Here is a 20,489-nt window from a genome sequence, read left to right as displayed (position 1 = left end):
TGGAATTCTCTTTTTCTCTGGAAGTTTATTAGTTGTGAACTTTTCATCTTTTAACCTTTTTATTTCTTTCTTTTTTTTAAAAAACAAGAACAACAAAACACGTTTTTGGTCTGTGGTTGGGAATGGTCCTTTCCTTCCTCCCGCCACGCTGCGACATCCCCACAGCCCCGGATGGAGGAGGAGACCCGGAGCCAAGCCCCCGGCTCCTTCTGGCGTCCAAATAAATAGAAACAGCAAAAAAAGAACACAAAAAGGAAGGAACTGGGCTGTGAATTTGTCCGGGTGGAGCCGGGGGGGACCCAAATCCCATCGGCAAAAGGAGGGGATCCAACTCCTCCGGGAGCCCAAACCCCGCAGCTCCCTTCCCAAGCGTCCCTTTGGGCCACCGGATCCCTCCGGAATTGCTCCGCTCCTCCCTCCCACCCTGCCCCGGGGAAGGGGCTTTTCCCCGTGTTAGAGGCATTTACAGGGCGTGCTTCCCGCTGGGATGGGTGGGAAAGGAGGAATAACGGGGCTGGAGCCCCGGCACCGCGGTGGATTAAGGCAGCAGGTGAAAGGCAGGGAGGGCACCACCGGTGTGAGGTGGGGAAGCAGCAACGGCTGCACCCGGAGGTGACCGAGGGGCCCGGTTTGCTCTGCCGGGGAGGGGACAGGGGTGCAGGGGCTGGGGTGGGGGGACCCCAGGGGGTGGCTCCGGTGGCTCAGTCGGTTTTGCGGTGGTTGTTGTTGAGCACCGGGTGCCCGTTGGAGAGGGGCCCGTTCTTCTCCTCCTCCTCCTCCGAGTTGTCCGTCTCCTCGCGGTCGCTCCGCTCGTCCTCCACCACCTGGGGGGTGACAAAGGGGGGGGCTCAGGCAGCTTCCCCCATTGCAACCATCGCGGGCTGACCCCCTCCGTGGGCACCCGTCAGACCCACAGCACCCGGACCCCCACACCCAGAGAGCCCCTCCATCGCGCCAGGGCCTTCAGTCCGCATTCCCCATTGAGGGCCCTCTGGGATTCAGGAGCCAAACGCAATCCAGCTCCAAGATTTGGGGCTCTCCAATCGTCCTCCCGTCCCTCTCTTGCCTTTCCAGTTATGAACTTCTGGGCCATGCGGATGATGAGGTAGGCCCAGAAGATGTGCAGCGATTGCAGCACAGCCATCATGAAGTTAAAGAAGTAGTAGCCGAAGAAGGCCGGGTAGAGCTCCAGCGGGTAAACCAAGGTGCAGTGCATGATCCTGCGGGAGAAGCGGCTCCGTTACAGGCAGGGACCAGGATCCGGCCCCCCCCGCCCCGTGGGTCTCCCTGCCCCGTGCCTCAGTGTCCCCACCGGGCCCCCAGCGCTCACCAGAAGGGCAGAATGACCAAGCGGGTGATGATGAAGACGGCGGCAAAGACGATGAAGATGTTGTTGCAGGTGTTCCTCCAGCCGGCGTAGTTGAACATCTTGGCAGACTGGGGGGGACAGAGGGGGTGAGCGATGGAGACAGAGCTGAAAGTGCAGGGGAGAGCTCAGAGCAGCTCCAGTGCCTAAAGGGGCTGCAGGAAACCTGGAGAGGGGCTTGGGACAAGGGCCTGTAGGGACAGGCCAAGGGGAATGGCTTGAACCTGCCCGAGGGGAGACTGAGCTGAGCTCTTAGGCAGAAGCTCTTCCCTGTGAGGGTGCTGAGGCGCTGGCCCAGGGTGCCCAGAGAAGCTGTGGCTGCCCCATCCCCGGCAGTGTTCAAGGCCAGGTTGGACACAGGGGCTTGGAGCATCCTGCTCCAGTGGAAGGGGTCCCTGGAAAGGACCTGGAGGAGCTTTAAGGTCCCTTCAACCCAAACCGTGCCATGGCTCCATGAGGATGTGGCCATGGCGGGGCTGTACCTCCAGCAGATAATCCGAGGAGTCGTGCAGGGCCATGATGAGCGTCCCCGCACGGATGTAGTTGGCAAACCAGGAGAAGCTGATGAGGATGATGGTGGCCACGTGGTGGATGATTTGCTCCTTGAAGTCCTGCACCCAGGAAAGGGGGAGCTGGAGGCTGGAGCAGGCTCCAAACACCACATCCTGCTCGTACCCGAGATCCCCACCACGGCCCCAGATCCCCCCAGCCCCAAGGTCCCTCATGGGCCCTGTGAGGGTGAAGAAACCCCTGCCAAGGTGCCCCCAGCAAGCCCCACTGCCCCAGCCCACCTTGCGCTTGACATCGGAGGCGATGCTGAAGAGCAGGGACCAGTAGAAGGAGAGCTCGATCATGTAGTACCAGTACTGGGAGGGCAGCATGCTCTGAAAGCCAAGGGAGAGCTCGAGGGTTTGACCCCCTCCTGCGGGCACCCGCCAGACCCACAGCACCCAAACCCCTTCCCTGTGCATCACCCAGACCCAGCCGGGTGCCAGAGACAGCCCCACACACCCAGAGAGCCCCTGCACAGACCCTGCTGCCCAGGGGCCAGGAAGGGCGGTGGATGGTGGCTGGGATGGGGTTGGAGCTCACCTGGATGGGGTATCCCTTCCACACCTCCCGGAGGTTGTAGAACCAGGGTTTCTGTGGGATGTGGAGGGGAAGAGGGAGACAGAGAGGGGTTAGAGGGGACCGGGGGGGCCGATGGGGCAGGGGAAGGGGGTGGGCAATACTTACATCCACTATAACAGCCATGCCAGCAATGAAAGCAATAAGGTAAAAGGTGAATCTCCAACTGGAAAAAGGAAGCAGACGGTCCTCAGACGGGCACCGGGCAAGGGAGGGAGAAGGACGGACCCACGGGCCCCATGTCCCCCCTGTCCCCTGGGCCCTCCCAGCCACGTGAGTGCCCCTGCAGGGTGATGGTGATGGGGACGGGGACGGTGATGGGGACAGTGATGGCGATGGTGATGGGGATCAATGATGGGGACAACAATGGGGACAGTGATGGGGACAGTGATGGCAACAGTGACGGGGACGGTGATGGGGACGGTGATGGGGATGGTGATGGGGATGGTGATGGGGACAGGCCCCAGGTCTCACCTGGCCTCCCTGAACTTCTTGAGCAGGCTAGGCCGGTCCTGGTTGCGGCGGCGGCGGAACCAGCGCTCCACTTGCCGCACGCTGCAGCCGCTCTTCTTGGAGAGCATCTCCACATCAGCCTGGGGACAGCGGGGCCGTCACCACCGTCACACAGGGACCCGGCTCTGCTGCTCATGTCCCCCTCCCCAGCCACGCCGAGCCCCTTTTGGGGACCCCACCACCACCACCTCACCTGCTTGGGGTGCTTGGAGGTGGCAGCGTAGAACTTCTCCAGCACAGGGTTGGGGGTGGCTTTTAACCTGATCTTCTCCTTGACGTTCAGCAGCCCGGCCAGGGGGGTGGCCACGTACCTGGGCAGGGAGCAGGGGACCGAAGATGTCGTTTCTGTGTCACTTGGTTGATGCGGCCCCATCGAAGCCCCCTCGGTGCCTGCTTCCCCATCCCGCCGTGGGGTTTCACCACTCAAAAGCCCTGCGGCCATGGAGCAGCGGGGCCTCGGTGGCCTCCCCAACAAAGCCCCATCTGTTCCCGTTGTTTGCCCCAGGCATCGCTCCGGGAGCGGTGCTGGAGGATGCACAAAGCCGGATTGTGCAGAGCCCTCGGCGTGCAATGGGACGGGGGACACGGGGCAGGACCCCAGGGTGCCACCACGGCAGCACCGGGGGGCACACGGAGGGTCCCTGTCCCAGGGGGAAGGGACTCACGTCTCGAAGAGGTGCCGGACAACGAGGAAGACGAAGGCCAAGGGGATGGTGATGTAGAGGTCGGAGGCTTTGGCATAGACTCGCCCATCCCGGTCCTCCAGGTCGGCCCAGGTGAGGTTCGCCGGGAGCCAGAGCCGCTCCCACCAGAAGCAGTTGTACAAGGCCTGGAACATGCTGGGAAGGAGGAAGGGGAAGAGCGGGAGAGGTCAGAGGGGCCCTGGAGCCCAATTCCCCCCCTTCAGCCCCCGGCTCCGGCGCCGCGGGACTTTGCTCCCGGCCGCCGAGGGGTCAGCAGGTGAACATTAACCGGAGCCGTGGCACCGGCCCCAGCGAGGAACCCGAGTCCCGGCCACGGGGACTTGCCCGTTCGCATGGGCTCCAACGGGAATAACGGCGGGACGAGGAGAGCGGGAGCCCCGCGGCAGCAGCCGGGCCCGGGCGCCCGCCCAGGGCAGGATTAGGGATTTGCCAACGGGACAATGAGCGCTTTGTGCCTTAAAAAGGCTCCTGACGGGCACCGGGAGGGCGCGGGCAGCGCGGAGCCGTCACCGCGGCCACCGGGGCCGGGGGGGGGGGGGCTCGGTGCAGCCCGGGTTTGCGGCCCCTCCACGCTGGCACCTCCGGGATGGGGGTCCCGGGTCCGCGGGAGGCGAAGCCCCCAGCGTGGAGCAGGGACTCAGGGAAGCACCGGGGCCGGTTCTGCGGCGGGAGGCGGCCACGATTCCCGTTAAACCGGGATGGGCCAGGGGGCGGGCACGTAACGGGCAGGTAACGGGCACGTAACGGGCAGGAGGAGGAGGGAGGCCGCGGGGGAAGGCCCCGGCCCCCTCGTTCACCGGGGCTCGGCTGCTGCCGCGGGGGTGCGGAGGAGCCGGAACCGGCGCGGGGCTGAGGGGGGGAACCGGCGGCCGGGCCCCCCGGGGCGGGTTGAGGTGCGACCCCCCAGAGATCCCCGCGCCCCGGGGCAGAACCGGGACCCGCAGCCCCGCTGCGCAGCGGCCCCGCCCCGCACCGCTCCGGGGTTCCGGGTCCCCGCCGGCTGCGGGCTCCGGGGGGGGGCCGCGGCCCGGCCCGGGAGGGTCCCGGCGGGGGCTGAAGCGCCCGGGGAGCACCGGGCCCGCGCCGCCGCGACGGAGAGGCCCGGTCTGAGGGGGGGTGGAAGGGACCCGGGCCCCAGGCCCCACCGCGCCCCGCCCCTGCCCGGCGCCGCCGCAGCGGAACCGGTACCGGTAGCGCTCAGGCCCCGGCGCGGCCTCTTCCCCCCCCCCCCCGCAGCCCCCCCCTCACTCACGCGCCGCCGCCCGGAGCCGCCGCCGCCGCCTCGCGCCAGGCAGCGGGCGGGAGTGACGTCACCGCCAACGCCGACGGCCCGGAGGGGAACGGGGCGGGGTGGGGTGGGGCCGGCAGGCCTGGGCAATCGAGCGCCGAGACGAGGATCGGAGATCCCCGGCCCCGCGTGTCCGTGGGGTCCAGAAGCCCGCAGCGGTGTCAGAGCCAGACCCATGCACATGGGGACGAGTCCTTTATTCGCCAAGCGCTAAGGCCACGGTTCAGACACGGGGGGGGGTGCGTGTGTGTCCCCCCCATAAATGTCCCCCCCTGCGGGGGGAACCCCCCCGTGTTAAGGCCACTGGAAAGATTTGGGTGGTCCCAGCAGTGGGGGGGAAGGACCCCCCCTTCCTCCATGTCCCTGCTTCTGGCCGCAGGTCCTCCCCCTGGAGGACCCAGAGTTGGGGGTCTGTGGATGTGGGGGATCTCCCCACGAGCCCCTGAGGAGCCCCCACAGGGGCTATAGGATGACACAGTCCAAGTCTGGCTTCTGCCGCTGCCTCTGCTCCCCAAGCGGCCGCCCCCGGCCCTGTGGGTGCAACAAGGAGGTGGGAGGACCCATGGAGGCCCCCCCCACCCCATCCATCACCCCCCTGGCCCAGGCAGGGGGGCAGAGCAGGGAGGGGGAGAAGCACCCACACCCCACGCTGCAGCCCCAGGTACCTGCACTGGGGCCGGTGGCTGCTGCTGGGGGTGATGGCGATGCTGAGGATGCTGCTGCTGCTGCTGGTACTCCTCCTGCTGCAGCTGCTGAGCCAGCTCCAGGTCACTGAGGGTGGAGGGTTCCTGCCCCTGCTGCTGCTGCAGGGACAGGGCGATCAGGTAATCCTGGGGGGGGGGGCAGAAAAAGGTTGCTCAGCACAGCAGCACCCATGGAGCTGGGATGGGAGCCGGGTGGCCCCTGCTGCCACCCATTGTCCCCTACCTGGTCCACTTGTCTCTGCTGGAGCTGGTGGGCCGGGGGGGCCGCAGCAGCCCCTTCCTTGCCCGGAGTGTGGCTGAGGTGGAAATCGGTGTCGCAGAAGCAACTGTCCCCATCCACGTTGTGGAGGCTTTCCCAAACCACCTTCTCCTCCTGCAGGAAGCCCTGGTCCGTCACCAGCAGGTAAAGGTGGCCCTGGGGAGAGGGGAGAAGGGGCAGTGGGTCCCAGCCAGCCCTCGGTGGGTCTCGAAGGAAGGCGGGGAAGGGGCTGGAGCTGCACCTTGTGCTTTATCATGGTGCTGAAGTGGTTGTTGCGGAAGAAGACGCTGAGCTCGCCCTCCCTGACGGCCCCCGTGAGCTCGCACAGCCCATGGTAGGTGAGCTGGGAGGCTGTGGACTCCAGGAACTGCTCTGCCACCAGCCCTGGGGGGGGGACAGGGGGTGGCAGTGGGGCTGGGGTACCCAGCACCCCCCCAGGGACCCCAGCAGGGCAGGGGGGGGGTTACCTTCGCTCACCAGGCTGGAGTCACTCGCCTGTTTGCAGGTGATGATCTTCTCCACCAGTTGGTTGTAGCTGAGCTTGCCCACGGCCTGGACCACCTCCGGGCTCTGCAGGGAGGGGACACTGAGCATCAGCTCTGTGCGGACCTGCCCCCCAACCCACAGCAGCCCCGGGGGGGGGGGTTGGACTTTCCCCAACCAGCTGGACCATGGCTCTGTCGCGGGGATGTCCAAGATGCTGAGCTGGTGGCTTCCACCGTGGGGAAGGGTTTGGGTTGGAAAGGACCTTCAAGATCATCCAGTCCAACCTCGCGCCATAGGCAGGAACTAGGTCAGATCCAAAGCCCCATCCATAGTATCACAGAAGGGTTTGGGTTGGAAAGGACCTTCAAGATCCTCCAGTCCAATCTCGTGCCATAGGCAGGGACATCATCCACTAAGTCAGGTCCAAAGCCCCATCCACAGCACCACAGAAGGGTTTGGGTTTGGAAAGGACCCTCAAAACTCATCTAGACCAGGGGCAGGGCCACCTTCCACTAGCGCAGGTTGCTCCAAGCCCCTGTGTCCAACCTGACCTTGAGTGTTCCCAACAACGGGGCATCCACAACTTCTCTTGGCAACACATTCCAGTGTCCCCCCACCCTCACTGTAAAATATTTCTTCTTTATGCCCCATCTAAAGGGACACCAGGAGTTTATGTCCCTCTTCCAGTTTAATACCACGGTCCCTCATCCTGTCACCCAGGTCATGGTAAAAACCTTCTCTCCATCTTCCCTATACTCCTCTTCCTGCTCCTTTTCTCCAGGATGAACCCCAGCTCTTCACAGCAGAGGCGCTGCAGCCCTTGGATCACTCCCTGGCCCCACGGCAGCCATGGGGCAGCTCACCTGGGGGTCCACCAGCCAGCCATGGTAGAGTGGGACATTGAGGAGGTCGAAGACGATGCACTCAGGTGTGTACTCGAAGTCCGAGACCCCCGTGAACTTCACGTTGACATCCAGCCCCGTCGAGAGCTTGGGGAGGACCATCATGGAGTCACTGATGTTCTGGGGGGTAAGAACAGGGGGGGTTGCTTGGGAAGCAGGCTGGCACTCCAAGCCCTGCAGCCCAAGGCAGTCAGAGCTCCCCGAGCTGGAAGGCAGTGGGATTGGGGCTGGGATCGTTCCTCACCTGCTGGAAGTTGAGCTGCAGCCCCTCCGATGGCTCCCGGGGCTGGGTGGCCAAGATGCAGTCACCTGCAAGGCAGCGCGGTGAGGCCCCGGTGAGCCCCCGCTAACGGCGGTGCCACCGCGCTGGCAGCAGGACAGGGACATCCTCACCCAAATGTGCCATCAGCTCCTCAGCCGTGACCACCTCCTTCTGCGGGGGCAGCTTCACCTGGGAGCAGCGAGAGGCTGAGGAGCATCCCCAGGCCCCTTCCCCTCCTGATCCAGGGGGATTTGAGGCCGATCGCCCTTTGCCAGCCCCCCCCAAGTCCTCCCCTCTGCACCCCACTTGCCTTCCACTGCAGGAAGAGGATGTTCATGATGGCCAGGAGCGGGCAGGGCCCGTTCTCACTCTGCATGATGACCGGGGTCCTCTCGCCCTTCCAGCTGATCCACTTCACGCAGTAGAATTCCTCCTCCGCTTCCCGACTGGGGGGCTGGATTTGGGGGGGCTCCGAGGGTAACCCCAGAGCCCCAGCACTGGAGCTGGGCACGGGGGGACCCGGCAGGGACCCCCTATCCTCCACACACTGCTTCTCCTCAGCATCCTCCTGCAGATGCTCGATGGGGGGAAGATGTGGGGCACAAGACGCATCCGGAGCTGGGATCTCCTCGCTTCCAGTCGGCTTTTCCTCCCCACCAATGGCCTCTTCTGGGAGCTGGGGGGTCTCTTTCCCATTGGAAGGGGCTGGGAGCATCCCTTCCTGCTCCGGTGGCTGCTCCATCAGGAGCCTTACCGTGGTGTCCTGCCTTGAGTGGGTCTGGATCAGGCTCCTGGGAACACTCCGGGTCTGTCCAGGAATGGCCGCATCCCAAATAACTCCATTAGAAGGGAAAAATTGGGTGTTTCAATGAAAACCACGTATTTCAGTCCAATTTATTCACCAGGAATGGCTCGCGTAGCTTCAAGTTCCTCTTCCCAATCCCTTTACATTCATTTAAGTCATTATCTGCCTCCCCTGGGGAAGGAAAGAAGGAAAACCCCAAACCCACCTGGGAGGAACTGAGGGGTTCAATGGAGCCGAAGCGGCGCAGGGAAAGGTTGGAATCCTGCACTTCCACAGGGGTTTTCCTGCAAACTCTTTGGCCAAGATGCTCTTGCAGAGAGATTTGGGAAATTTGGCTTTGAAATCCTGGAATTTGAGGAAATTGGGCTTTGAAATCCTGGAATTCAAGGAAATTTGGCTTAGAAATCCTGGAATTTGAGGAAATTTGGCTTAAAAATCCTGGAATTTGAGGAAATTTGGCTTAAAAATCCTGGAATTCAGGGAAATTTGGCTTTGAACTCCTGAAGAGATTCAGGAACTTTGGGGTTCCTGAACTGCCGTGCCAGCAATCCTGGGTCTGGACCCTTGTATTCCCCAGCGGATTGGGGATGCTCCGAGAGAGATGGGGATGGAAACAGCCGGGTGGTGGGGAAATTGGGTGGAAAAGGGGGAATTAGGGGGGGAGGTGATGAAATTCCAGGAGGAAATCAAGGGGTTGGTGCCCTCTGAGCTGTTCCCGCCTGGTTTAGGGCTGGAGCAAAGGGATTTTGGGAGAGAGGAAAGGAAGGGGATGGCGCCTAATGCCAAACATAGTAGTAGTAGTTATAGTAGTATAATTATTGTCCTTATTGAATGAGTAAGTAGCACAGAGGTGGAGCAATAAAGAACTACACCAACATTCCCAAGAAATAGAGATGAGGAAATACCATTAATAAACACATAAAGCACCATTCCTCCAGGAATAAATCCACAAACAAGGAAATAAAGCCGGAAAATGGGAAACAAAAAGTGTGGGAGTGAAGGAAACGAATGCTCTTGGTAGAGCAATGGGTGGGAGGCGAGTAAAGAGCTGAGGGTTACTGGGTAAGGAAATGATGAGTAAGGATTTAATAACTGGGTAAGGAATTACTAAGGAGGAGATGGAGGAATGGGGTCAAGGTGTGAGGGAATGTGGCCGGAATCTGGGAGTGAAATGGAGTGGTGAGGAAAAAGAAAGAAATGAAATAAAAGGAAATAAGTAAAATAAAATGAAATGAAATTAAAAGTAAAACAAAAGGAAAGGAAATAAAGGGAATTAAACGGAAATAAAGGGAAATAATGGGGGAAAAAAGGGAAACAATGGGAAATAAATAAAGGGAATTAAAGCAAAATAATGGGAAATAAACAGAAATAAAGGGAAATAATGGGAAATAAAAGGAAATAATGGGAAACAATGGGAAAATAAAGGGAAATAATGGGAATTAAAGGGAAATAAAGGGAAATAATGGGAACTAAAGGGAAATAAAGGGAAATAATGGGAACTAAAGGGAAATAAAGGGAAATAATGGGAATTAAAGGGAAATAAAGAGAAATAATGGGAAATAATGGGAAATAAATAAAGGGAAATAATGGGAAATAAATAAATGGAATTAAAGGGAAATAAATAAATGGAATTAAAGGGAAATAGTGGGAAATAAAGAGAAATAAAGGGAAAAAATGGGAATTCTAAAGCGAAATAATGGGAATTCAAGGGAAATAATGGGAACTAAATAAGGGGAAATAAGGGGAAACGAGGGGAGGTGAGAGAGCCGGCACTGCCGTCCCAGGGAAGGGGTCCCTCGCTCACAGGAGCCGCCCGGTGCCGGCGCCGCTCCCGCCCCGCCAGGAGCCGGTTCTGAGGCACCGGGAGCCGGAAAAACCCGCTCGGGGAGGCGGCTCCAGCCCCGCCCCCCCCTCCCCCCCCCCCTTCGCAGCGGGGCCGGGGTCCCGGGTCCCTCCCCCCCCCCGGTGTCACCGGTCCCGCAGCCCCCGGCCCGCGCTTACTGTGCAGCCGCTGCCGCCGTGGGTCCGCGCCGCCTCCCGCCTGCTCCTTTCCTCCTTTTCCTGCTTTTCCCTCTTTATTCCAACTTTTCCCTCCTTTTTCCTTCCCTTTCCTTCTTTATTCCTATATTTTCCTTCTTTATTCCTGTTTTTTCCCCTCTTTATTCCTCCTTTCCCTTCTTTATTCCTTTATCTTTCCTGTCGGCTTTTTCCTTCTTTATCCCTCCTTTTTTCCTCCCTTTCCCTTCTTTATCCCACTTTTTCCCTTCTTTATTCCTCCCTTTCCCTTCTTTATCCCTCCTCTTTCCTCCTTTTCCCCTTCCTTTTCCCTTCTCCCTCCTTCCACCCTCTCCCCTCAGCCGGGAGGGCGGAGTGACAGGAGAGGAGGAGGAGGAGGAAGAGGAGGGGTGGGAAGCGAAGGCAGCGACGCCGCTTCCCTCCGGGAACACCGGAGCTTCCCGGTGCCTTCCCCAGGCGAGGCCTAACCCAAAATCACCGCGATTTTCCCGTTTTAAGGCCCGGTGCTGGGCGGGATGGGGGGGGGTGTTAAAGGGACGGTGTTAAAGGGGGGGTTGAGGTGTCTGGGGGGGGTCAGGAGCCTTTTGGGGGGTCAATGGGCTGATGGCGACCATCACCCCCCCCTCCGCCTCAGGCCTCAGCGGCGGGGCCCGGCGCAAGGGCTGCCGGGAAGGGGGCGGGCGCCGCACGTGGGGGTGGCTCTGGGGCCGACCCGTGGCGTACCCGGTTGTACCGGGCGGGCTCCGGGTCGCATCCGGATCGGCACCGGGATGGAGCGGTTCGTGGAGGGGAACCGGGCGGCTCTGCAGGTAGCGGGGCTTGGGGGGGGGATGCTGGGGGGAGTGGGGTGCAGGGGAGGGAATCGGGATGCTCGGGGGATTGGGGTGCAGGGGTTTGGGGTTCATGGGGACTGGGTGCTGGGGGAATTGGGGTGCCCAAGAGATAGGGGTGCAGGGGGACTGGGGTGCTCAGGGGAGTGGGGTGCAGGGGTTTAGGGGGGCAGGAGGGAGCAGGGGCAGAGGTTTAGGGTGCAGGGGAGAGAACTGGGGTGCTCAGGGGATTGGGGTTCATGGGGACTGGGTGCAAAAGGGAGCGGGGAGCTCAGAAGCTGGGGGAATTGGGGTGCAGGAGTTGAGGGTGCAGGGAAGGAATTGGGATGCTGATGGGATTGGGGTGTAGGGGCTTGGGAGGCAGGAGGGAGCAGGATGCAAGGGTTCAGGGTGCGGGGAGGGAATTGGGGTACCCAGGGGAGTGGGGTGCAGGGGGAGCAGGGTGCTGGGGGAATTGGGGTACCCAGGGGAGTGGGGTGCAGGGGGAGCAGGGTGCTGGGGGAATTGGGGTACCCAGGGGAGTGGGGTGCAGGGGGAGCAGGGTGCAGCAGGACTGTGTGCCCAGGGGAGCAAGGAGACTTGGGTTCACAGTGCCTGGGAACTGGGGTGCAGGCACACACACAATGGGTGCCCAGGGGAACAAGACCCTTCCCTGGGGTGCCCCCGTGTCCCCTGCAGAGGGGACCCACGACAGCTCAGGCTGGGCTGACACAGCTACACCGGGGCCACCCCAAGCCACTTCCATGCTAGGGGCTCCCCAGCACCCCCAGCCCTGTCCCTGCTCTCCCAGCACCGGGTGCTGGTTCCCCCTCCTGCTGCGGGGTTACCCCCACCGCCGGTGGCTCTCGCTTGCTTCCTTCCTTGGCTTACACTGAATAAACGAATCTGGGTCATGGCATCAACTCATTGTCACCAAAACCAGGGCCTGGAGACGAGGTGGCTCCCTCGAGGGTGACAGGATGGGTGCCAGCACCCAGGGATGGGGGATTTGGGGGTGACATGGGTGACACTGTCATGGTTTTGCTGCTGCAGGCAGGAAAACGGGGGTGAAACGTTGTCTTTTGGGGGACAGCCACCCCAAACTCACACCTCTGCAAAAGACACTTTGTGCTGCCAGGCTGCGACAGCATTCCCCAGGTTGGGAATGTCCCAGTCCCTGCTGCCACTGGTGGCGGAGCTGGGTGTTCCTGTTGTCCTTGGGGCCGCGGTGCCTCCGGTTTCACACACGTGCCCCAAAAACGTGGCTTCTGTGCCAGAAATGGATCCCGCCAGGAGGGTGACGGGATGCCAGGAGCCCGTCGGCTGCTGGCGCTGGCGGGTGGCACATGGGTGACATCCGTGACGGGTCCCTCTGTGCTCCCTGCGTGCCTGATGCCTCCCACCCCGGTAGGAGCACATCCAGCATCACCGCGAGATCCACGTGGTGATGGGCAATGAGGCCTGCGACCTGGACTCCACCGTCTCAGCCCTGGCCCTGGCTTATTTCCTGGCACAGGTGAGGCTCAGCCATGGGTTTGGGGACAAGCGGTGCCTTGGGGACATCTCACCGGGTGTCACCCCCTGCCCCAGACCTCGCCGGCTCCCAAAGCCGCCTTCATCCCAGTGCTGAACATCCCTCGGGCCGACTTCCCGCTGCGGACGGAGACGACGTTCCTGCTGCAGGAGCAGGGCATTCCCGCGGCCTCCCTCATCTTCCGGGATGAGATCGACCTGGCGGGGCTGCACCGCGCCGGGCTGCTCTCCCTCACCCTGGTTGATCACCACGTCCTGCCCAGGTGAGCAGGGGGGACACGGGGACAACCGGGGCCACTCACCTGAAGCCTGGTTGGTGTCGATTTTGGCCTCAGGGTGGGTGAAGCCTTTCCCTTTCCGGGGTGTTTTAGGGAAGGATTTGAGGAATGAAGGGAGCTTCACCTCCCCATCTCACCCACCAGCACTGATGCAGCCCTGGAGGACACCGTGGTGGAGGTCCTGGATCACCGGCCGCTGGAGCGGGCCCGAGGTCCCGGCTGCCCGGTGACAGTGGCGCTGGTGGGGTCCTGCGCCACGCTGGTGACTGAGCGCATGGCCCAAGGTCCCCCAGGGGTGCTGGACCGAGCCACGGCCACGCTACTGCACGGTGAGCACGGGGTGGCCCTCGATGAACCACAGCCACAGGGGACGGGGATGGCTGATGGCTCCTGGTTGTCCCCTCCAGCCACCATCCTCCTGGACTCCATCAACCTGAGCCCAGCCGCTGGCAAGGTGACACCCAGGGACGTGGCCTGTGTCTCCCTGCTCGAGGAGAGGTTCCCCGACCTGCCAGCCCGGGACACCGTCTTCAGGACCCTGCAAGCGACCAAGTTTGATGTGTCGGGTCCGTGCCTGGGGTGGTGGGATCCGCTGGGACAGACCCATCTCCCTGGGATCAAGGACTCACACTCGGCTCCTCTTTGCCTCCTAGGGCTGACGACAGAGCAGATGCTGCGGAAGGACCTCAAAGTCCTCTCTGGCGATGAGCTGGTCCTCGCCATCAGTGCCATCTACGTGGACCTGGAAGTGAGACCCGGCAGGGGAGGAAACTGAGGCAGGAGGTGGCACAATGGTGACACCGGGGTGACACCAGGGTCTCTTCCCCCTCAGACCTTCCTGCACAGGCCCGGTTTGCTGCAGGACCTGGATGCTTTCTGCCAAGCTCAGGGCTACATGGGGCTGGTGGCCATGATCGTCCCTTACAATGAGAGCAAGGTGCTCACCCGGCAGCTCATGGTCTACAGCCAGCACGAGACCTTCCGCAGTGCTGTGAGTTGGGGGCCGGGACCCCAAAGTCCCCAGCACAGGGGCCTGGGGTAGCAGCCAGGCTGTGGCTCACCCCAAAAGCTGCTGGGTTTGGGGCATTAGCACCCTGCTCCCCTCCTTGCAGGTGTGCCAAGCGCTGGAGGAGGCCACAACACCGGCCCTGCACCTCCAGCCCATCCCGAGCCCCTGGTCCTGTGTCACTGCCTACAACCAGGGCAATGCTTTGGCATCGAGGAAGAAGGTGCTGCCCATCCTCAGGGCAGCGCTGACGGGGCCCAGTGCTGCCCTGGGGGGGCCAGAGGAGGAGGTGGTGCCACCCCCCACCCCCATGAACAGCCTGGTAGAGGAATGTCCCCTGGCACAGGCTGTGCCCCCCCTCTGTCCCCAGGATGTCCTGGAGCGCGTCAGCCGCATCGCTGCGGGGCAGCCCCCGGGCTCCCCAAAGTAACAGCACCAGCACCCCATGGATGTGGGGGTCCACACAATGAGGTGGGGTCACTGGGCACGTCCTGGAGGGGTGTTTGGGCATAGAGGGGGTGCAGCCACCTCCGTTAGCCCTCAGCTCCCTGATGGGGATGGGGTCCCACTGCAGTTTGCACCCCCTGCCCTGAGGGTCCTGCTGGGGTTTGGTTCTCCCAGGTGGGATTTTGGGGACCCCATGGGCATTAGGGCCAGCAGCGCTCACATGCACTTTAACAAAGGCACTGAGGGGGGGGGTTAACAAGTTCCTGCCATTCTTCCTTCCTTTGGTGGGCTTTGGGGGTCCCGGATGGTGGGGCTGGACGTGCAGCCAGCCCGATGCTGTCACCCATGTGCTCTGAGGATTAAACTTCCCTCTTCCACTCTTGGCTTTGCCTCTTCTTCTGGGATGGGTCCAGCGCTGCCTCGCTCACCCCAGGGGGGTCCCCTCTTCTTCCGCGGTGCAAACCTCCCTGAGGGGTATTTGCCATGGTGCCAGACCCAGGACAAGTGGATCTGAGTAGGGTGCAGCCCTACAACCAGGTCCTCTCCCACGGGGGTAGCAGGTCCCCCCGAGCCCCCTGGCTCATGGCAGATGCAGGCAAGGAGACAGGGAAACCCTTGGCCCAGCTCAGCTGCACCCATCAGCTCCTGGCACCCTTCTGAAGGGCGGCGGTGACCCTGCAGCTGAAAGGCCGGTCGGGACCAAGGCAGGGGCTGAAGCTCCCACTCCCTTTCCACTTCCAGGCTGCCTGCTGGGTGCTGGGGAAGGCAGCAGGGACCTGGTAGTCTCGCCTTCCCTTGGCAAGCACCACAACAGCCCCACCACCACAGGAATCTGTGCTTGCTTGGCCACCTAATGCTCCATTTGAGAGGAAAATGCACATATCTCACCCTCCGTTCTTTGTAGGGTACATAGGATCTCTGTCCTTCCTTCCGACCAGATTTTACTCTGCGGGGTGTGCACCCATGCTGTCTAGGTACCTTCTCTGAACAATCTCCTTCTGGCCTTTCAGGACCCCCTTGGATGTCATGGATGCGACACCTATGTCGGGATGAACATGGGTGCAGAACTTGGAGCAGCACCAGGGCTGGTCTTGCAACCAGGCTGAACTCCAGCATCAGCTGGACACCAGCAGGAGAAACAAGCCAAGTGGCAGCAACGAGCAGTTCCTGGGATGACCCACATCTGATCCAAGGGCACCTTCTGTATTTGGTCACAAGCATCCCTGGTCCAAGCAGCTCTCCTGAGCTGAGCCTACATCAGACATCTCCAACAACCCACACAGGCACTTCCCTCTGAAGAGTCCCGGTTGAGGAACACCCTTTCTCCAACCTTCAGCACTTCTCCATAACTAACCCCTGGAATAGCCTGGGAAAGGCCCTGCTGAAACCCAGTCACTGCACTCACCTCACCACAGCTCCCCTCTCTCCTTTCTCCCTACTGATAGCAATGAGATCACACGAGATTCCATACTAACAACCTGGAACATCCATGAAAGAAAAAGAAGAGGCAGTTCGGTACCCAGGAAGAGGAACCCCCATGGGGAGGTGTTTGTCAGCAAACCTGCATCTTCTAAGTAAAACCATGCAAAAATAAGAGCATTTGCAAAGAGTTTCTCTAAGGTGGGAATTCAGAATGTAGCCCTATGTTATTTTTGCCACAGGTTTGAGGGAAAGAAGCAAAAAGGCTCCGTTTATGACAAGAAATCTCAGCAGAAGGCTCTAAAGCACTGCCTCAGCACCTGATTTCCACTGGAAAGCACAGGACTGTTCTGATGGAGGTAGCAAAGATGGGGGGGGGGGGCAAAAGCAGGCTTAAAACACCTCGCTATTCAGGAGACACCAAAAGGAACGAGGAAAGGGGAATATGATGAGAGAGAGCTGTCTTAGGAGGGGAGCACACGACTGTTAATGTGCATCAGCTCTTCAGAGGGATGTCATGACAGGTCATCGTCATCTTCGCCTCTGAAGCCCTCGGGGGGGTGGTAAACGTGAGGGATTGGGACTTGGGAGGGGGTGGGCATGAAAAGAAAAGAGCCACCTGCCTGGAGATCATCTCTGCCGGGACTCGAACCCGGAACCTCTGGATTAGAAGTCCAGCGCGCTCGTCCATTGCGCCACAGAGACCTCACCACGGCTGCAGCATCCGCACCAGAACTGAAAAATTCCGCATCGCCGGCATCACCGGCGCGGCCCCAGCGCCCGGAGCTGAGGCAGGAGGAAACCGGTGCCCAGCTCAATCCCCCTTGCAAATCCCCATCTCCAGCATCCCTGCTTCCACAGGCACGGAGGTAACGCGGGGATGAGCTGCATCTCGCACAGCAGCAGGGATGCAGCAAAAACCTGGATGCAGGCTCCTATCGGCGTCTCTTTCCATAGCATCTCCTGCTTGCCTGAGGGCAGAGCTAAAGCCTGGAGGAGAGTTAATTGCTGCATCTCCCTCAGCATCATCGCAGCATCCTCAGTGCAGAAGCCAAGAGAGAGGGAGATGAAAGAGGATTTAGCTTACGGCACCCAACACTGACAGTGATGATGAAAGCCGTTTGTCACGATGAAAAATGCAGAAACCTGTGGTTTGAGCACAGAAAGAAAAGGAAAAGCAGCTACCGTGGGTTTATTTTCAACCAGCTGTCAATCAGGGCTTTAATGTTTCCCTATGTGCAGCTCCCATTAGAAAAACAGCATCAAAACACCAGGAAATCTCCTTTTACATCTATTGAGCTCCTATTAGCAATTGATCAGACTCTGTGGCACGATTCCTTGCTGTGAGCAAACCCGTTCTGCATTTTGGAACTGCAGGGATTTTAGGGTATTGTTTACTCCTAAACATGCTCTTTATTAAAGGCAAGATATTAACTGCTGCTCACAGCACTTAACAACCTCAGCACATCTAATGCAAACCCAACGAATCTGGGTTTCCTTTGCCTGATGCTCTGGAAACGTTGAGCCTTGTCTTGACAAGTAAAATCCAGCTGGAAGTGATGGGAACGAAGGCAGGGGTTTAAATTCTGTCAGCCTAAACCCCTCCTGCTGCAAGAGGTACCCAGTAAATCAATAACCCTTGAAATAAATGACGCTGTGAACCAAGTGTAATCCCACCGGTACCTTGAGCCAGCTCAAAGGGTAGCAAACGCCTCTCTCCAGGGTGAGCAAAGGCTGTGCTTAATGAACGTCACCCAAAACATCCAGCTCAAAGTCATAAAGCACCAATACAGAGCAGAAGGGAAGAAATAAATCTCACCCAGCCTGGGGCTGCGCCCTGCGTGTTCCCCATGGGAGGGAGGAGACACCTCCGGCTCTTTCAATATGATTTTGGGGGGCTGCACCTCAAAAGCGGTGCCTGGCGTTGCTACCAAGCAAGTCACAAAGGTGGAGATGAAGCATTTAAGGGCACCAACCTCAGCAGAATGACTGTGGCTTTGTGGGCCGGGAGTTTGGGGTTTGAAAGAACCCCCATTCCTCCTCATTGAGCTGGATTGGGGCTTGTTCGAGCTCTGCCTTTCCCTTCTGCTCTCATACAGGTAACACACAGGGCACCCCCCGAGAGCACTCCTCTAAGAGTGCCACCAGAGCCCTTTCCTCCTCCTTGTCCCAGCACAAGGACACGGCCACGGGCCACAAGGTACCAAAAGCGCCTCAACAAATACCAGAAAGCAACGTGCAGCTCCCAGGTCCTTGGGCCACCCGCCAGGCAGCTCTGTACCTGCAGTACCTTGGCCAGTCTTCCCCGAGGTACTGACCGTCCCTCTGTTAGCTCCGTGCTTGGAAAGCAGAGACTGCAGTGAGCAGGATAGGTGCAAGCGGGTTATTCCTGGCGCTGGAGGATGCCAACACACCCATTTCTGTGGGAAGAGACGACAATGGAATTCAGTAAGCTGAGTGTTCTGAGGCAAGAGCAAAACCCCTCTTTAGATGCAGAGAGGGAGGTGTTTATAAGGCCAATGTCCCCAGCACAAACTGGCCCCCAGCAGCCTTCCAGCATCAAATCATCTGCTGCCCACAGGACAACCACAAGCCGTGAGCAAGGATGTGGTGGAAGAAGGTGAACCAAGACCATTTAATTCCCTTATAAACAGCAGGGAGAGGCCTTTTGCGAGACAAAGACTGAAGCAGTAACACTGGAGCAGGATGATGCCACCTGACGTCAGAGCTGCTGCAGGGCAGCATCGTCAGCGCTGGGATTCCAAAGCCTCTTTGCACACTCCATCGACAGCAACAGCAAATCCTCCTCAGGGCCCGCGGCTGCTTTGTGCTATCCGTGGCTAAAGCTTTTACAGCATCCCCTCATAAACCAAGAGTCACCCAAGAGCCAGCCCCACCAAGCCAAGGGCGGAGCGGTAGAAGCTGAGTGCTTGCAGGCCACCAAGCCCATTAACCCCGTACCCACAAGGGGAAGGGGGTCCCCCCAGATCCTTACAATGGGCCGGGCTGAAGCTGCCTCCAGCGCAGCGAACAGCCCGAGCGAGCCCAGCGGTCACTGCCACCAGCCCACGTGCGCAGAGCAGCAATCCCGGCCACCCTATAAATAGAGGGGACGGGAACCTTCCAGAGCCCAGGCCTGGAAACCCCGACCACAGAAAGCAAGGATAAAATCATGGAATCAACCAGGGTGGAAAAGAGCTTTCAGCTCATCCCGCCCAACCCTGCTCCAATGCCTGAGCACCCTCTGGGGCAGGAATTGGTCCTCAGCTCCATCTGAACCTGCCCTGGTGCAGCTTGAGGCCGGTTCCTCTTGTCCCATCCCTTGTTTCTTGGGAGCCCCTCCTGGCTCCATCCTCCTGTCAGGCACTTGTAGGGAGCGATCAGGTCCCCCTGAGCCATCGGAACCCCCCAGGTCCCTCAGCCCTTCCCCATCACACTGTGCTCCAGGCCCTGCACCAGCCCCATTGCCCTTCTCTGCCCCTCTCCAGCTCCTCAATGTCTCTCTTGCATTGATGGACCCAGAGCTGAGCACAGGATCCATGGGGATTATCCCTGCCAAGGCTGCTCCAGCTGCAAACGGACCCCCCCGCGCTGTGCCATGGACGCGGTGCCTCAGTTTACCCGCTCAGCCGTGACCCCCAGCCCTGCCGAGCCCCTGCGGCTCCTTTTGACCTCAAACCTTCCACTTTTGTCTCTTTTCTCTTCAAAACCCCGCATCCCAGCCCCCGGCCCCCACTTTACCCCTCACTCACCTGCAGCCACCTCCGCTGCTCCCTCCTTGTCCCGCTCGGTGCCTCCTCGCTGCCCGCGGCCCGCCCGCCCCGGCCCGGGACACCGGCGCCCTCCGCCGCCGCGCTGCTCCCGCCATGGCGGTTCAGGCCCCACAGGCCCGGAGCCTCCCCGCTGGCGGGGCCGGGCCCCCCCCGGGCCCTCCTCCCGCTCCTGGGACCGCGCACAAAGCGCCCCGGGCCCCTCGGCTCCAAGTTCCCCCGGCCCCGCTCCCGCTGCCCCGGCCGCCGCCTCGCCTCGCTCCCTCTTTTCCGGCGCTTCCCCTTCCCGCTCCCTTTGTCCCCTCTCGGACTGCCCTTTCCGCCCGGGGCGGCCGGAGTTTCCATGGGGATGGAGGCGGCGGCTGGGGCTCGGCAGGGGGAAGACGGAGGAGGAGGCCCGAGGCCGCGGGGTCGCGCTCCCGCAGGCCCCGGGGGGACGAGGCCGGCCCGGGGGGACGAGGCCGCCGCCGCCATCGGAGGCCCTCGAAGGCGGTTTCCTGCCTGGGCCCCGTCTGTTGGCGCTTGGGGCCCGGCGTGGTTCAGTACGGGCGGGAGGGTAAGCGCTGAGGCACAGCAAGAAGCAAGCCTCAAGAACCCCCTCCTACAGCCCTGAGCTCGTGGCTCTTGCATTGCTCCTCTCGTTTTAAGAGGCATCTAACCCAAGGCGAGGGTGAAAGGAGGGTCTCTGACGGGGTTAGCAGGCAGCAGGACCAAAGCCTGGCAAGAAGAACCCGCTTGGGATGCTCTCCAGAGCAGCAGAGGCTCCTCAGTGATGCCGCAGGAGGCTGGAGCTC

General features: G+C 60.7%; 3 protein-coding genes across 6 annotated transcripts; 1 reads left to right on the top strand and 2 right to left on the bottom strand.

The window, feature by feature from the left end:
* Window positions 1-40: 40 nt before the first annotated feature.
* Window positions 41-5,799, bottom strand: CERS2 (ceramide synthase 2). Of its 2 annotated transcripts, none has more exons than XM_080634952.1 (11): window positions 5,665-5,799; window positions 3,673-3,846; window positions 3,201-3,318; window positions 2,969-3,087; window positions 2,603-2,660; window positions 2,459-2,509; window positions 2,158-2,250; window positions 1,849-1,977; window positions 1,331-1,437; window positions 1,067-1,220; window positions 41-824 (listed from the first exon to the last, which is right to left on the bottom strand). In XM_080634952.1, the coding sequence occupies exons 2-11, from the start codon at window positions 3,843-3,845 to the stop codon at window positions 702-704; spliced, it is 1,125 nt and encodes a 374-aa protein (XP_080491078.1). In that variant the 5' UTR covers window position 3,846; window positions 5,665-5,799; the 3' UTR covers window positions 41-701. The 2 variants fall into 2 exon arrangements, with proteins under 2 accessions (XP_080491078.1, XP_080491077.1); XM_080634951.1 differs by lacking the exon at window positions 5,665-5,799 and adding an exon at window positions 4,964-5,052.
* On the bottom strand, window positions 5,177-10,911 carry MINDY1 (MINDY lysine 48 deubiquitinase 1). Its single transcript, XM_080634950.1, has 10 exons — window positions 10,419-10,911; window positions 7,923-8,793; window positions 7,744-7,801; window positions 7,595-7,659; window positions 7,312-7,470; window positions 6,430-6,532; window positions 6,204-6,346; window positions 5,927-6,118; window positions 5,665-5,829; window positions 5,177-5,530 (listed from the first exon to the last, which is right to left on the bottom strand). Exons 2-10 carry the CDS (start codon window positions 8,352-8,354, stop codon window positions 5,462-5,464), a joined length of 1,386 nt encoding a protein of 461 aa, XP_080491076.1. The 5' UTR covers window positions 8,355-8,793; window positions 10,419-10,911; the 3' UTR covers window positions 5,177-5,461.
* A 218-nt stretch (window positions 10,912-11,129) lies between these two features.
* On the top strand, window positions 11,130-16,082 carry PRUNE1 (prune exopolyphosphatase 1). 3 transcript variants are annotated; one of them, XM_080635050.1, is made up of 9 exons: window positions 11,130-11,242; window positions 12,654-12,758; window positions 12,833-13,038; window positions 13,198-13,382; window positions 13,461-13,619; window positions 13,707-13,801; window positions 13,886-14,044; window positions 14,166-14,530; window positions 15,517-16,082. In XM_080635050.1, exons 1-8 carry the CDS (start codon window positions 11,204-11,206, stop codon window positions 14,487-14,489), a joined length of 1,272 nt encoding a protein of 423 aa, XP_080491176.1. In that variant the 5' UTR covers window positions 11,130-11,203; the 3' UTR covers window positions 14,490-14,530; window positions 15,517-16,082. The 3 variants fall into 3 exon arrangements, with proteins under 3 accessions (XP_080491176.1, XP_080491174.1, XP_080491175.1); XM_080635048.1 differs by having other exon boundaries at window positions 13,198-13,619; XM_080635049.1 differs by having other exon boundaries at window positions 11,195-11,242; window positions 12,666-12,758; window positions 13,198-13,619.
* Window positions 16,083-20,489: the final 4,407 nt, after the last annotated feature.

Source organism: Psittacula echo (assembly GCF_963264785.1).
Source record: "Psittacula echo genome assembly, chromosome: 26".
In the NCBI taxonomy this organism is placed as follows: Eukaryota; Metazoa; Chordata; class Aves; order Psittaciformes; family Psittacidae; genus Psittacula; species Psittacula echo.
The sequence above is the reverse complement of the archived record's forward strand: the minus strand, read 5'-3'. Positions and strand labels throughout refer to the sequence as shown.